This window comes from Tachysurus fulvidraco, chromosome 21 (genome assembly GCF_022655615.1).
Source record: "Tachysurus fulvidraco isolate hzauxx_2018 chromosome 21, HZAU_PFXX_2.0, whole genome shotgun sequence".
NCBI lineage: Eukaryota > Metazoa > Chordata > Actinopteri > Siluriformes > Bagridae > Tachysurus > Tachysurus fulvidraco.
Genome location: NC_062538.1, coordinates 2,044,292 through 2,060,371, shown reverse-complemented (window position 1 = coordinate 2,060,371; position 16,080 = coordinate 2,044,292). Strand labels below are relative to the sequence as shown.

Here is a 16,080-nt window from a genome sequence, read left to right as displayed (position 1 = left end):
TTTGCTTTTGTTCTTGGTCACACAGGACTGCTGGTCACGTCAGTTTGCAGTCTCTTTGGTAAATGCTGACATCCTTCCTGCCCATTCGCATGTCTTCCAATTCCTCTTGCCCTTCCTATCACCTCAGGTAGAGGACACAATCTACTTAAAATGCAGTAGGCTGCAGACAGAGATGTCCCGAGTCAGACATTTGGGTGGCGAAGCAGTCAGTCAGACAGAAGGGTTCTCGGACCGTTCAGAAAGTGACCGACACAATGGCCATTGTGTGTTTGGAACAGGAGAAGGCATTGATTTAAAGCACTGGAGTGAAGGATCAGTCTTCCTTAAACTCAAGTTCGACTTCAAAATCGCAAGGACAAAAGCGCAGCTCAGGTACAAGACGCAGTGATGTGCGGCGACAAAGACATCGTGGAGCTCAGTTACGACTTTGAACACCGATTTTTTTTCGGGTCCGTCAGAATCGTTTCCCAAAACAAAGAACACATTACAGAAATACTGCCCCACAAAACTCTAACATAATCCCCTTTCTGACTTTTTCAGATCAGATTTATTCTATGACCGTAAACCAAATGAAAATATTAGTCTCTTTATGTAGGTACAATAACATTCTAGCTATTTGTTAGAGCTAAGGGGCTTTTTTTTTATTCCTGATCTTTCCACCAATATTAGATCCAAGGGACCAAGTGGATTAATTATAAATCTGTCATGGACGTACTGATCCATGTGATAACAAATCCAGCAGGGTCCGATTGTTTGACTATTTAAAAATAAGGCTCATTATTTATAAAGATCGTGTATGATAATATTCTATCTGATATTCTGAGTTTTATAACGATCGTTATTTTTAAGCTGATAGAATATTTTGGTTTAAACGAATTTAATACAAGGAAGCAAATTTATCGAGTCGATTAGTTAATCGTGGGTTGTGAACTCAACCAGAATTTTAAAAACACACATATCGAATATCCCCTTGTCATGCTTCCTGGACCCCTCTTTGAGAACCACAACTTATTGTGACTCTTTAAGCCATTCTTCCGTCCCTTCCTGAGTTTCCTCACCAACAACAGATGCTATTGCATTATTGGATACACATCATGGACCTTTACCCCAACCTTAAGATCAAACAATTCAATCTCTCACGAATGTTATGCTGTTCTCTGCCAAACGGAGGTGCCGAATCTGGAGGACTGCTCACATAGCTGTAGTACAAGAATCTACCAGATCCTGCTAAATGCCTCTGAAAGAAGGGTATTGTCCCGGGCTTCTTGCAGGACAGCGCTCTTTTAGCCAGCCTGCTTTCATTAGCTTTTCGTGTACAGGCCATTGCCACAGATCTGCTTCACATTCAACGGATCAAAGCGCAGGGAAAGGGCTCTGTAATGCAATAATGTGTGTCCACGGGGGGAGCCGTTCTCTGGGAAAGTGCAATAGGTTAGAATATCACTGAGATTTGCTAGTAGACCGTAACTGTACACCTGTTGTCTGGTCCGGCTGGGCATTCACAAGAATTACGCCATCTCCACTTCCTCGGACGCTTGAAACGATATCCACATGCTGCCGGTGTAGAAGACGCTCACTTTTGTTTGGTGCGACTTAACGTAATTAACATTAATAACATTTAATATATACATACAGGATAAATGTGAATCCTAAGGAGATCTTCATTCCCTTAAAACAAACTGGGGGCCAAAATTCCTAAACCACAGGGAAAATCTTTGGGTTGTTTTTTTTTGTGAATAAATAAAACCATACGAAGGAAATGTTTAATGATTTGTTTATTCAATGAGCAAAAATCTGCACTATTTCTAGGACACATTTCTGCTGTTCATCATATAAACTACTTGACACGTTTTCAGGTGATAGATTTAATTATACACAGATTTTTTGTAGACAGATGACCTCATCTCCGTGCCGTCATTAAGGCAAAATGCCAAATACGTGAAGAAGAAATTCATTCATTCATTCATTCGTTCGTTCGTTTTCTACCGCTTATCCGAACTTCTCGGATCATGGGGAGCCTGTGCCTATCTCAGGCGTCATCGGGCATCGAGGCAGGATACACCCTGGACGGAGTGCCAACCCATCGCAGGGCACACACACACTCTCATTCACTCACACACTCACACACACTACGGACAATTTTCCAGAGATGCCAATCAACCTACCATGCATGTCTTTGGACCGGGGGAGGAAACCGGAGTACCCGGAGGAAACCCCCGAGGCACGGGGAGAACATGCAAACTCCACACACACGAGGCGGAGGCGGGAATCGAACCCCCAACCCTGGAGGTGTGAGGCGAACGTGATAACCACTAAGCCACCGTGCCCCCCCAAAAGAAATTCAGAATAGTCTAATAAAGTATAAAGATAAAAAATACTTTTCCGATTCACCGTTTAATCATCAGGTCTATTATTAGAAGAACTCATGAATAACATTTTCATTCACATTACTATTAAACAGCTCTTGTTTTTCTCTCGTCCCTTCGTCTCTCTGACCGATCACGTGACACGGCCATGACAGGTGGCTGTTCGAGCTGCTGGTTCACAGGTTGTGGCACTTGCTCCTACCCCGACTGCTGCGTATTAAACGTGTCCATCTGTCAGAAGAATTAGTTCTAATCTGCAGGAATTTTCAGATTGCACGGCGTTTTGATCTGGTGGGAGAAAAGTAATCCGAACCCTGCAGCCACCTGCGGTCGTCCCGGACCTCAGGAAGTGGAGCACATGAGACTTTTCTCCCAGCGTACAGCAGAAGGCTAATCCCCGTTTAAGAGTCACATGCGGATAACTGGCCACTTTAATAGAAATACCGGCAGCTATGGAATTATCCAGGCAGCCAATCAGGTGACAGTATTGCCATAAAAATATTCTACCAGTGATCTTTTTGATGGTGGTGTGGGTGTTGGTACCAGACAGGATGGTTTGGAAATCTCCAGTCGCAAAGTTTTGAAACCATTGATCCGTCAGTCGTAGGAGAACACGCCAGACTAGTTCAGCTTTTCACATCCATAGTGATCAGAAAACCATCCCAGAATGCACAATATATCAAATCTTGAGGAGGTTAAGCTACAACAGAAGAAGAACACATCAGGTTCCACTAATGTCAGTCAAGAACATGAATCTGAGGGTCCAGTGGACACCTAAAGAAAATGGTTAAAGGTTGTCTGATGGTTTGATGGATCGATGGCTGCTGCAGGGCCAGAAATTTGTCAACAAAATGAATCCATGTGGCTGGTGGTGGTGGTGGTGGTGGTGTAGTGGTGTGGGGAATGTTTCTCGTTACACATTGGGCCTTTCAATACCATTTGAGCGTCATTGAAATTCCACGATATATTTAAATATGAATTATTTCTTTCAGCAATAACTGAATAAATAACATTTATTACAGGTTTTCCTAAAAGGCTGTGACAGGAAAGACACCTAAAACCCATCACTGTTGCTGACGACACTGCATTCATTGTAGCATTCAGCTCGCTAATTAGCGTTCAGCTAATCTGTATCATGCTAGCTCACATTTCAGAAAGTGGTGTTATGTACTTAGGACTTTAAGGGATATTTTTAGCTTTTAGTTTCGATAAAGAGATCGAAGTAGATGTATTTACTGTATGTAAACCAGGAACAGAGCATTTATCGGGGTGTAGATTTAGCAGAAAAGGTTTGCGTGATGCTAAATCCTTTAAAGGACTTTATGGAAAGGAAAAGTTTCACACTTTCCTAAACATCAGGAAAACATCCGTTTGTGTTCCCTGCACTGTTCTGTTCACCGGACCTGCTCCAAGCTCGTCCTCTAAAGTTTATCGACTGCACGGAGTGAACTTCAGTCAGCAGGCAAACAAACGTTTGACCTTCGCTTATCTCCGACTCGAAATTTCACCCCGTGTTTGTCGGACCACGTCAGCCCAACATCCGATTTAGCGCAACAGGCCACGCAACGTTTGGCAACAGCGGAATCTTCGGGGACGTTGCGTGTTCGAGTTGAAACGGAACGTGCAGGTTGTGACATGTTTGTTTTTAGAGGATAAACATTTCAAAGATATCGCAAAACCCCAAGAGGAAGATTTGCTCTTTTTGGAGACTGAATCATAGCTAGTTCAGCCACAGAGAAAAACATACGCAAACAGCTGTGTGCTTCCTTTGTTAGCCTTTGGACATCTAATGAGCCTCAGGAAAAGAAAATATGACAGTTTTGTGACTGAAACAGATTTCCTGGAAATCCCCAAAGTTAAACATTTATTTGTACCACCCAAGGCAGGAAAAAATTGCATCTGCTGTTGTTTCAACACACATACACGAGTTAACGTAAGCGTATAATGATATTAATAAACGTCTAAAAAAAAAAATAACAACATCCATCCATTTATCAATGAGCATTTCTGGTTCGCGTTCACGCGGCTTTGATCCTTTGACATCTGGACGTCCCTGTCTCGTTCACAGACATCAGTACGTGCATCCTACACAAAGAATACATAAATGAGCAGAAACGATTACACCTGGGGAGGCACAGTGGCTTAGTGGTTAGCACGTTCGCCTCACACCTCCAGGGTCGGGGGTTCGAGTCCCGTCTCTGCCTTGTGTGTGTGGAGTTTGCATGTTCTCCCCGTGCCTCGGGGGTTTCCTCCGGGTACTCCGGTTTCCTCCCCCGGTCCAAAGACATGCATGGTAGGTTGATTGGCATCTCTGGAAAATTGTCCGTAGTGTGTGTGTGTGTGTGTGAGTGAATGAGTGTGTGTGTGCCCTGTGATGGGTTGGCACTCGGTCCAGGGTGTATCCTGCCTCGATGCCCGCTGACACCTGAGATAGGCACAGGCTCCCCGTGACCCGAGAAGTTCAGATAAGCGGTAGAAAATAAATAAATGAATGAATGAATGAATGAATGAACAATTACACCTTAAAAACGCAGGTATTAAGGACGTCATCTTTCCTCTGGCTCATGGATTGATTTTATCGATTAAGACTTTGATTGACTGAGATGCAAAATTGCTTCCTTTTTTCAACTCTTCTTAAAAGGGAAATATAATATAATATTCATATTTAAAATATAATATTAATAGATTCATATTTAAATATCACTAAACCCAATGCTCCATGTACTGGAGCTTCATACGTTCCTTTGTGTTCCTTTTTTGTTAGCAAGATAACTGTCAAAATCTATATTAGAGTGACAGCACGAATGACACCTACAGTACATCTTCATCCCGGAAGCTTTCTCTTGCCACTTTCAATCATCAAAACAGTTTGTAGCTTCACATCCAGCTCGTTTGTATTACGATCTTATTGCTCTAGCACGCGTTTGAGAGAACGTCGTCGTATCGCCAGCGCTAACTTAATTCGCCCGGTGTTCTCTTTTCATTTTGCTTTGTGAATCTTTCTTGGATTGTATTTTTCTTCTTCTTTAACTAAAAGCCCTTTCAAATCCCAGCCAAGATCTTTCTCTATCATTTCACTCCTAATGAGATTTTCACCCACCGTGGGATTTGACAAATCCCTGTGATTTATCTAACTTCATTTCGAAGCTGAAAGGAAGAAGATCTGTTTATAGGGATAATCTACTGGCAGGGAACATCTCCTCTTTCCTCCTGTTGAACCGGTGCGTACACAGCGAGTACGGGAAAGAAAACACCGTTTCGAACACACATCACTCTCAGGATCTGTCAGTTAGCAGAAGTCATAATATAGAGGAATGCATAGACTAGGGAACTTGCTTATTTTTCACAAAATCTGACCTGACCACAAAGGGTTAGCAAAATAATCACTGAAGTGAGATATGACACTTAAGGGCTTTATCTTTAATAACAAAAAAGGTATAGGATTATTATTAAACTCGAGATAATCAACTGACCTTTATACCTAGGAAAATAAACTAGTTGTATTGGATTAAAGGTTGTACAGGGTCCATTCATCTCAAATGCTTTGACCGATTATATTTGCATAGCCATGTCATAAACCAACACTGAACCAAACGGCCATGTGGAGATGAAAAAGTCAAGCACGTTAAAAAGATTTGTAAAGAAATTATTTTTTATATTTTTTAATATCTATTCAAAAATACGGTGACAATAATAGCTGACAGAACAATTAGCAGAAAGTGTGTGTGTATATATATATATATATATATATATATATATATATATATATATATATATATATATATATATATATATACACACATACATACACACACACACACATATATATACTGTATATATATACACAGTATATATATGTATGTATTGGGGTGTGGTAGCCTAGTGGTTAAGGTGTTGGGCTACTAATCAGAAGGTTGTGAGCTCGATTTCTACGTCCACCAAGCTGCCACTGCTGAGCCCCCAAGTAAGGCCCTTAACCCTCAATTGCTCAGTTGTACAAAAATGAGATAAATGTAAGTCACTCTGGATAAGGGTGTCTGCTAAATGATGTAAATGTAATGTAAATATGTGTGTGTGTATATATATATATATATATATATATATATATATATATATATATATATATATATATATATACACACACACACTGCATTTAGAGCATTTGTACTCATAAAGAAAGCCCTTTTTCACGTCCCAGCAAAATGAACAAGAACGCTTATGGAAAAAGTAATGACTTGAACACAGGGGGAGTGTGTATGTGTGTGTGTGTGTGTGTTGGCTGTATATAGAACCGGGCTGTTTATACATTGTGGCGCCTCACACACTACGAATCAGGCCACCCTCCTCCCCTTCATCCCTCCCACCTCCTCCTCACTGCAAGTAAATAGATCTTATCAATGAAAACAGTGAACCCTCCCTCTGCGTTTTTATGAATGAAACTTCTAACCTGTGCCAAAAAAAGCATTCATTCACCTTTATTACAGAGAAGGAATGAACCGATCGGCGCTTTAGGATCAATGAAACTATTTCAGTGCAACTGCAAGAGCTCAGAACTAAATTTATGTAGGATTAATGTCTTTAAAGGGACATAATCCACACACACACACACACACACACACACACACAATGGTTGGAAAAGTATACCATAATTTGCAACACAAATTTCCATGACTACAAAATCAGGAGAGTCAAATCAATACTTACGTCAAATGCCAAGGGCGCCATCTAGAGGACGAAACCTTTCGGTCAACACAAGATGCTTTACTTGTTAAAGAAAAACCAAGAAACTTTTTTTTATCTTGAAAACAATTTACTAAACAAAAAGGGAAAAATGTAGCAATTTATGCTCACAATGTATTAAAAAAAAAAGACATCATGACACAAAAGCTGATGCAGCGCTTTTTAAAGCATTTACACAGCCCTATAAGTTAAGAGTCCTGTATGACACATTTATTTCTGTTACAATGCAAAAGTCAGTTCTGCTGATGACAAGCCTTTCACATCGATCGGAGCGCGTGTTCGTTAATATCGTCGACGCTAAGCGATTAAAATGCTCTGACATGCAGGACACTTGGCCCTTTGACCATACATACAGTACGTCCCGGTGTGTAAATATAAAGGGTTAGTGCGCCACTATTTTTCACTCTTACTAATTTTTTGCACAAATTATTTTTTTAATGGATTGAATTGATTTTCCTATTGTGGAAGATGCAGCACTGAATAAAATTTTGACCACCGTAAGGTCACTAAGTATTTTTAAGTCTTAACACCAATACGCCGATACGTCCTCACGAACGTTATTTAGATGTAGGGTACAATATATTTTAGAATAATACGCTTTTTATATTATAGACTGCAGACAAAAACGTTCCAGGCAGCGGAGAGCTTTCGGCTCAGGAATTTACACCAGAGGAAATTGTACTTGGCGAATTTCCGCAGCCCTATAAAGTAAGAGGAATTTTAATTACGTCTCTCGTATCCGTGCGAACGCGCCGCCACCTGACCCCGTTTTTAACCGGCAAAAGAACACTACTGAAATGTTGTGCTAGGATGAAACGGTATACGCTCTCCATCCGTCTGTCCATAAATAACCTTTATAAATCGCTTCGAGAGGTCAAATGAGCAGGTCCTAGTGATAGAAAGTACTGATCAGTTCCCACGTATGATTACAGGCATGACGTGATGACACGAAGACACACAGACAGCACGTTGCTCAGTCAAATAAAGTCAGTCAGTTAGTCTATAAAACTTAAGACACACAGAGATGCAAAATTACTGTTGACATCCTTCTTAAAAAGTGTGTGTATAAGGTCCTAATGCATGGCCATGATTTAGTAAGAGAGCATGAACACACCTGTGTGTGTGTGTGTGTGTGCACGCGCACAGGGTTTTACAGAAACAACCACACACACTTCTCGAACAGGTGCTGCTTATCTGTTTCAGTTAGGACATACCCGGGGGGGTGTGTGTGTGTGTGTGTATATGTATATATATATATATATGTGTGTGTGCGTGTGTGTATGTTTAATATACACACTATTGAACTTTACATGCACAATTTTAATACAATATAAAACGTTAATTATATATAACATCTCAACAGTCTTTTACGTTTAAGTCCAAGACCAACGCTCTAATCTTCATAAAGCTCCGCCCACAGGATCTACACCTCTGTTCAGGAAGCCCATCTGAACGTAAATAAGCGTTCTCAGGACCAGAAGTCACTTTTTAATCAGTAAGTTTCTCAGCCAATGAGTTTCTCATAATACTTTCGTCCTAAGGTCACGGCTTTCACTGTTCTTTTTATTTATTTAAATAATAATAATAATAATTTACATACTTTATATGAATTTTGTAAGTGAAAGGAGGGACACACACACACACACACACACACACCCCTAATTAATACTTAGTCTCACTTAATTTTTTTCGTCCCTCACCATTACTTTTTTTTAATAAGAGTGATGTCATCAGCAGCATCCTGCACAAAATATGACAGAAACAGTATTTAAAAGAAATGCAGTAAACACAAACTGTACCTCAGTTTTGACCTTCAACGCCTTAAGTGTTTCTTGTGGTTTTTTTTGTTGTTTTTTTTTTTAAGAAAAAGAAAGAAAAAAATTTCGACTGCCCCATATTGGGGGGAAAAAAGGTAACGGCTTCACATTAACCGTGGAAACGTAAAAAGATCAGGAAGCTATGTTGTCTTTGAACTTAAAAAATAAAAATGCTTGTGGAGCAACACAAAATTGTTGGTGACTAGAAATTAAACGTAAGAGATACAATTTTTTTGTTGAATCATTAATATTAAATAATTTTGCTCTTGCACAACACCGGTCTCAGAAGTCCAAACTACAGCAGGGAGGAAATAAAAAAAAATATATAATAATTTCAGTCATTACACAATTCTGTGCAGCACCTGACCTATTTAACTAACGTATCACTCTAACGTTATACTCTTATTTAAATACTTGTTTTAAATAATAATAATAATAATAATAATAATAATAATAATAATAATAAAAAAGACAAATTTAAAAAAAAACAAAACAAAACAAAAAATGATGGAAGTTAGAGGTGTTTAATCATCTACCGCCGAGTGAGAACGACACACCATACCGAATAACAAGCGATGTTAGAGCAGAATCTGGTGTAGTGAAGGGAGACGTTGCCTTTGCACGAACAGAAGCAGCTCGTCACGAAAGTGTCAAAAGCGGTGACGCTTTAGAGGCCTCCGGACTCATAGTCCTGCTTTAAACTGCCCCAATCCTCTTGAGCTTGCTGCTGCTGGTTATAGCCATACACATAGTCCGGCTGTTTTTTTGTCAAGGGGCTTACAGTGGAGTTGCCACCTTCCTTGAGTCGAACACTGCGAAAAGAATAAAAGAGGTAAGTTAGTAGTTAGTAAGTAAGTCGGTTATCGCAAGAGAACGATTCTACTGTTTATTCCCGATAACAGGATTCAGAGGTTCATACAAGTGATTAAAGGTGCGGTGCACGATGTTTGAAATCCAATGTTGACATATGAAATCACCAAAACAAACACACCCCTAACGCAAATGGGTGTCACCCCTGTTTTGATAGCTCCGCCCCACACATACATACGTAACCCAGGCAACTATTATGGCGTAACCTGTTGGGGCGGCTGGCCGAGGGTATATTTTTATCAATAAATGAACAAAATGAGTAATACTATGGTAATACAATGTATTTTTGTAGTACTGTGTGTTGTACTGTGAAAGGTTTAGCTCCGTTTCACGCGGAAGACGTTCAGTTCTCTCCAGCGCATCCTCCATGTCGATCTTTCAATCACTTTATACTAATGTCAGACATGCGCACTGAACACTCTCTCCGTTGCATATCGACAAGACACGCCCCTTTCTGCTCATTGGCTACACGTTTGTTTTGTTAGTCGGCAGACTCGGTTTTCTGAAGCATTTTTCAAACGACCTGCACCCCACCTTTAAAATGTAAGCTATGTTAAAAAAAAAAAAAAAATCCTTCAGAATATAATCATCATTTGAACAAGAAAAATAGTGTGTGCAAACTCAAGCTTAAAGTTCTACATTATAGATAAACTAAACAGTAATAAAAAGCTTGCACTAAAAGTTTGAGGGGTAAAAAATACAACAACGAAGTGATGGAGCACCGATGGCCTTTAATTGCTATGGTATACATACTGGTTCTTGTGTTTGGCGCCACTGATATGAGCCTGGTACTGTTCCACGGAATTGAGCTCAATATTGCACATGGTACACGGGTAGCCCTTTACTGTAGAGGCTGAAGAAGAAAGCATAAACAATCAGTTCTGCTGTTTCTCAGAGACGGTTTAGTTGTTAAGGTATGAAACATCACAAACACACACAGACTACAAAAGCAGTACTAAAATCATTATAATGAGAAGGTTTGTAAATCACTGAATGATTTTTGTACTCAAGTACATTTTTACAAAAGGGTGGGGGTTGTTTTTTCATTAAGACCTTAAAAAATACTATTGCAATATTGTAAGTCCATATATTTTTTCATTTAATTTGTGGAAGGTTTTGATTTTTTTTTTTTTTTGGAAGTACTTTTCTATGCTCCATCACCGTGAGGCTCGTGCTCCTTCATCACCTGGTACGGCAGAAGGTCCGAAGGTCTCCATCAGTTTCTGCTTGGTCAAATGTTTTTTGTGCTTCTTGCCACTATAGTGTTGTTGAGCCATTACTGGGTTGTTGAAAGAAGCCTGACAAATGTTGCAGAAGCGGTTGGGGTCGTGAACCGCAGAGCCCTGTCCTTCTCTGGTCGGTCCGTCCAGCTTCTTCACTGGAACGATGGGCTGAGGAATGGCTGGGATAGACATCACACACACATTCAATTCCACCAGAGGTTTATGCATAGAACAATACTACTGTATGTCTGCCCAAAAGACGAAGACAAGCGTACTTTAAGGATAGTCAGATTCATACCAAGTGCCTGTACTCCGAAGCTTTTTAATCTAATATTCTTGGCATGGACTTTGCCTTGGTAGTGAGATTGAGCCACAACCGCAGACGAAAAGCTCATGTTGCACACGTGGCAGGATTTATATTTGTCCCCATCAAGCTGCACGACCTCGCCACTCTGCAAGAAACGAGACACAGGATGCAAACGAAGTGAAAACTTTTCCAAGCACCATTTAACTTTAACACGTGACCCAAACATTCAAGTCTGTATACGGGATTGATTCTTTTTTGCAACCTTGGAGATAGCAGGCACATCGCTCAATTGTAATTTTCCCAATAACAGGGTAGAACGGTACCTGGTACCAAAAGGCCTTAGTCATAGTGCTTGTTGCAGTGCCCATTGTTTGACAACTAGGTGCAAAATAACACACTGGTGCTAAACTGGGCCTGTGAGCGTGTCATGATTATGCCATATCTAGAAAGGTAAGCAAATCAACAGAAATTCGGCTTTACTTTTTTATTCCGGGTAACACAAACGGGGTTATTATTATTTCCAAAGAACTCTAAATGACAAAGGTATGAAGACTATTAATTACCGAACGATTTACGTATACGGTTGTATATGTCGAGGCTGTGCTCCATCAGTCAAGATCGATGAAGGTATTAAGGTGGACCAGAGAGAAAGAGTACACAAAGAACAGGACAGCAAATAAACTAAAAAAATAAAATAAAATAAAAAGGCATGTTGCTGCCTTACTTCAGCATCATGGGATGAGGGTTTGAATCTCTTGGCAAAGGGTTCATCTTCGTGGGTGGCCATGTAACGTCTTACTTTGCTTGCATGCTTCTTGCTCTGGAAATGCAAAAGCACAACTATGAATCGCCTTTATGAGATGAATCAAATCAGATCTATCGATCAATCGACTCCACGAATCAACTCGCACGTCATGGTGTCATTTAAACCTAAACGATTCTCGATCACACACATTCGACTCAGATAAAAAAAAATACATACATATATATTATATAAAAAGGGCTACCTGGTAATGTGCGAGTTTTTGTGACTCTGAAATGAGTACAGCGTTGCAAACTCTACACTGAGACTCAGAAAACAGGTCGCCATTTTCCTGGATGAGTCGGTTCACTGGAACAGAAAAGTGACTTGTTGAATAAAACGATTCATTCATTCAACTCGACAGTCTGAATGTGGTTATTTTCAACGGACGCAATTTATTCGTGTCACGAGTGAATTTTTCTCTTTTCTACGTCTTACTGTGATACTTAAGTGACGAGACCGAACAAAAAAGAATTTACTCGTATTAAGAATAACCCAAATGAATCAACATGCCCTCTTCTTAACCATCCAGCGACCTTGTGGTGTCTCTCCAAAATTAGCTAAATGCTAACTGACTAAAATGCATCTGCACCTAGCACAGAGGCTAACAGGCTAGCGATGGTTTATGGGTCGCATCACGTTAACTATTTCCTACTAGTGTGCATGTACCACATTAATCAAGGTGTTAGTTCATGTTGAATATATAAGCATGAATGATTATTTACCCTCCGCTACCCCCGAAGGTAAATAAGGAAAATCTCCATTCGGTCCTCGGGTCGCCATGTTTAATAAAGACGGTGTGTTGTACATTATTTTCCCCACACGTATTCCGTCTAATTTTAAATCCTGCGCTGCGATTGGTTCATAGTCACAAGCGGCGCATGCGCATTTTGCTTGAAAAGCCACACTCAATAAACATGCCAAGTAGATAATATAATATAAAGGTTGAAGCTAATGAAGATTTATTTCTTTCACTGTTTCTGTAATGGTGAAATGTTTTTTATCTCATGCTTTAAATAAGGAAGCCATCAAAGTCAGTTAACAGTAGCTATAAAAATAGAAAAAAAATCTAAAACTAATTGCATTCACCTTATAAAATTTCAGTAAAAAAAAAAAACCCACAAACAAATTGGTCAAAGTCTTTTTTATATGGAATGTTATTATTTTAACACCCAAAAAAAAGCAAAATTTTGTCCTTTTTTTAAAATGACCAAAATGATTCTTTTATTATCTTGCAATGTTTTTATCTAGATGTTATTAAATGGGTGTATTTTAGGATGTAATGTAATTTCTCACTTTTAGAGGGAATCCTCTAAACTAAAACTATCAAATATGATACAAGGTGGTCAAATATCAATTAATAACCATATGTGTGTGTGTGTGTGTGTGTGTGTGTGTGTGTGTGTGTGTGTGTGTGTGTGTGTGTGTGTGACCTCTAAATGCAGATGGCAAAATTGTTTATCATAAAAAGGAGCTTTAGGTTGGTGTATTCACTACAGCATATCCTGTGTGATTATATTATGTATTCATTTATTTGTCACATACACAATTGTGGCTCCTCACAGTGAAAGCCATTACCCACAAATGGCGAAAACATGGAACAGTGGTGAACCTTCCCAGGATCGGCCGGACGACCAAAATTACCCCAAGAGCGCAGAGACGGCTCATCCAAGATGTCACAAAAGACCCCACAACAACATCCAAAGAACTGCAGGCCTCACTTGCCTCAGTTAAGGTCAGTGTTCATGACTTCACCATTAGAAAGAGACTGGGGACAAATGGCCTGCATGGCAGAGTTCCAAAATGAAAACTGCTGCTGAGCAAAAAGAACGTAAAGGCTCGTCTCAGATTTGCCAGAAAATATCTTGATGATCCCCAAGACTTTTGGGGAAATACTCTGTGGACTGATGAGACAAAAGTTGAATGTTTTGGAAGGTGTGTGTCCCATTACATCTGGTGTAAAAGTAACACTGCATTTCAGAAAAAGAACATCATACCAAGAGTAAAATATGGTGGTGGTAGTGTGATGGTCTGGGGCTTTTTGCTGCTTTAGGACCTGGAAGACTTGCTGTGATAAATGGACCCATGAATTCTGCGGTCTACCAAAAAATCCTGAAGGACAATGTGCGGCCATCTGTTTGTGACCTCAAGCTGAAGCGAACTTGGGTTCTGCAGCAGGACTATGATCACCAGCAAGTCCACCTCTGAATGGCTGAAGAAAAACAAAATGAAGACTTTGGAGTGGCCGAGTCAAAGTCCTGACCTGAATCCTATTGAATTGAATACTTTTTCACACCACTGAATATATAAATAAGTTATTGCACAATGTATGTAATGAGAGGGTATTAAAGTGTAACGGAATGTAAACATGTCAGTGTACATGTAGTAAATAGTTTTTCCACTGTCCATGTCATAAAAATAAAACATATAACAATAAGAGATTAAAATATAGAGTAAAGATGTACTAAGAATCACTATAAATTTCAGAAAGGGAAGAAAGATTGCCTGGAACTTTTGTACTTAAATAATCAAATTGTATTGTAGTTTATTTTTATCGCACACGCACACAAATATATATATATATATGACAAATGTATGAAAAATGTATGAAAAACGTATGAAAAACGGTGGCTTAATGGTTAACACGTCCACCTCACACCTCCAGGGTTGGGGGTTCGATTCCTGCCTCCGCCTTGTGTGTGTGGAGTTTGCATGTTCTCCCCGTGCCTCGGGGGTTTCCTCCGGGTACTCCGGTTTCCTCCCCCGGTCCAAAGACATGCATGGTAGGTTGATTGGCATCTCTGGAAAAAATTGTCCGTAGTGTGTGAGTGAATGAGAGTGTGTGTGTGCCCTGTGATGGGCTGGCACTCCGTCCAGGGTGTATCCTGCCTCGATGCCGCCTGAGATAGGCACAGGCTCCCCGTGACCCGAGAAGTTTGGATAATCGGTAGAAAATGAATGAATGAATGAATGAATATATAGGGGAGAGTGGGGTAAGATGACCCAGTGGGTAAGTTGACCCACCCTCTGTTTCTGGGCAACTATGCAAATTTGGTGTAATGTGGCCATACATTCTGAAGGACTCCATCATTTCTAATTTGTTGTGAAGAGGAGAAGCACATGGGACAAGAGATAAGTTTTTTTTTCACAAAAATTGCTTGTATAAAGGTGATTTTCTGCATGTCAGGAATACTCGCTGTTGTGCCAAAGCAAATTTATCTAGGTCTAAAGTTGTGTATGGTACATTTTGGTGATTTGTCAACATATAAAACCATGTGAATCCATCCATCCATTTTCTACCGCTTATCCGGGGCCGGGTTGCGGGGGCAGCAGTCTAAGCAGGGACACCATGTGAATCATTAAGCTAAAATTTAGCCTGAATTGCTAAGCTAGGCCATTTTTACCAAAATGGTGGCAATGGGGCAAAGTGAGCCTGATGATGTTGGGTAAAGTGAACCAGTGGTTGGATCAATGAAGACACCCTTGCAGAGTTCTTGGAACATCTGGTTCAGCATACCAAGTGCTCCTCTGACCATCTCATAGTGCTACTACTTGATTTAAGCAAAGAGAAATGGGATTGTTATGCTCACAATTCCACCCCACACATCTCATCGCCTGCAGCCTCTGGACAAGTGTGTCTATGGTCCATTCAAGACCTATTACAACAGAGCTATTGATGGTTGGATGAGATCTAACCCAGGCAAAACAGCCAGCATATACTGTACCACATCCCTGTATGTGTGAACGAGGCTTTCATGTCAGCAATGACACCATGGAATATCTGTTCTGGATTCAGGTCCACGGGGATTTTTCCTTACAACAGAGATATTTTCTCTGATGCAGAGTTTGAACCATCCATGGTGTCAGACAGACCAAACCCTGATGTGCTGTCTACTTCTGTAGAAGATCAACCATTGGCTTCAACCTAAACCTCTATGTAGGATCTGTCCCACTG

The 16,080-nt window shown here is 40.2% G+C and overlaps 1 protein-coding gene across 2 annotated transcripts; it reads right to left on the bottom strand.

Annotated features, from left to right (window-relative positions):
• Positions 1-9,428: 9,428 nt before the first annotated feature.
• On the bottom strand, positions 9,429-12,983 carry znf346 (zinc finger protein 346). Of its 2 annotated transcripts, none has more exons than XM_027177313.2 (7): positions 12,851-12,983; positions 12,331-12,434; positions 12,048-12,143; positions 11,315-11,468; positions 10,980-11,195; positions 10,547-10,646; positions 9,429-9,735 (listed from the first exon to the last, which is right to left on the bottom strand). In XM_027177313.2, exons 1-7 carry the CDS (start codon positions 12,933-12,935, stop codon positions 9,591-9,593), a joined length of 900 nt encoding a protein of 299 aa, XP_027033114.1. In that variant the 5' UTR covers positions 12,936-12,983; the 3' UTR covers positions 9,429-9,590. The 2 variants fall into 2 exon arrangements, with proteins under 2 accessions (XP_027033114.1, XP_027033115.1); XM_027177314.2 differs by lacking the exon at positions 12,851-12,983 and adding an exon at positions 12,605-12,746.
• Between the last annotated feature and the right edge of the window lie 3,097 nt (positions 12,984-16,080).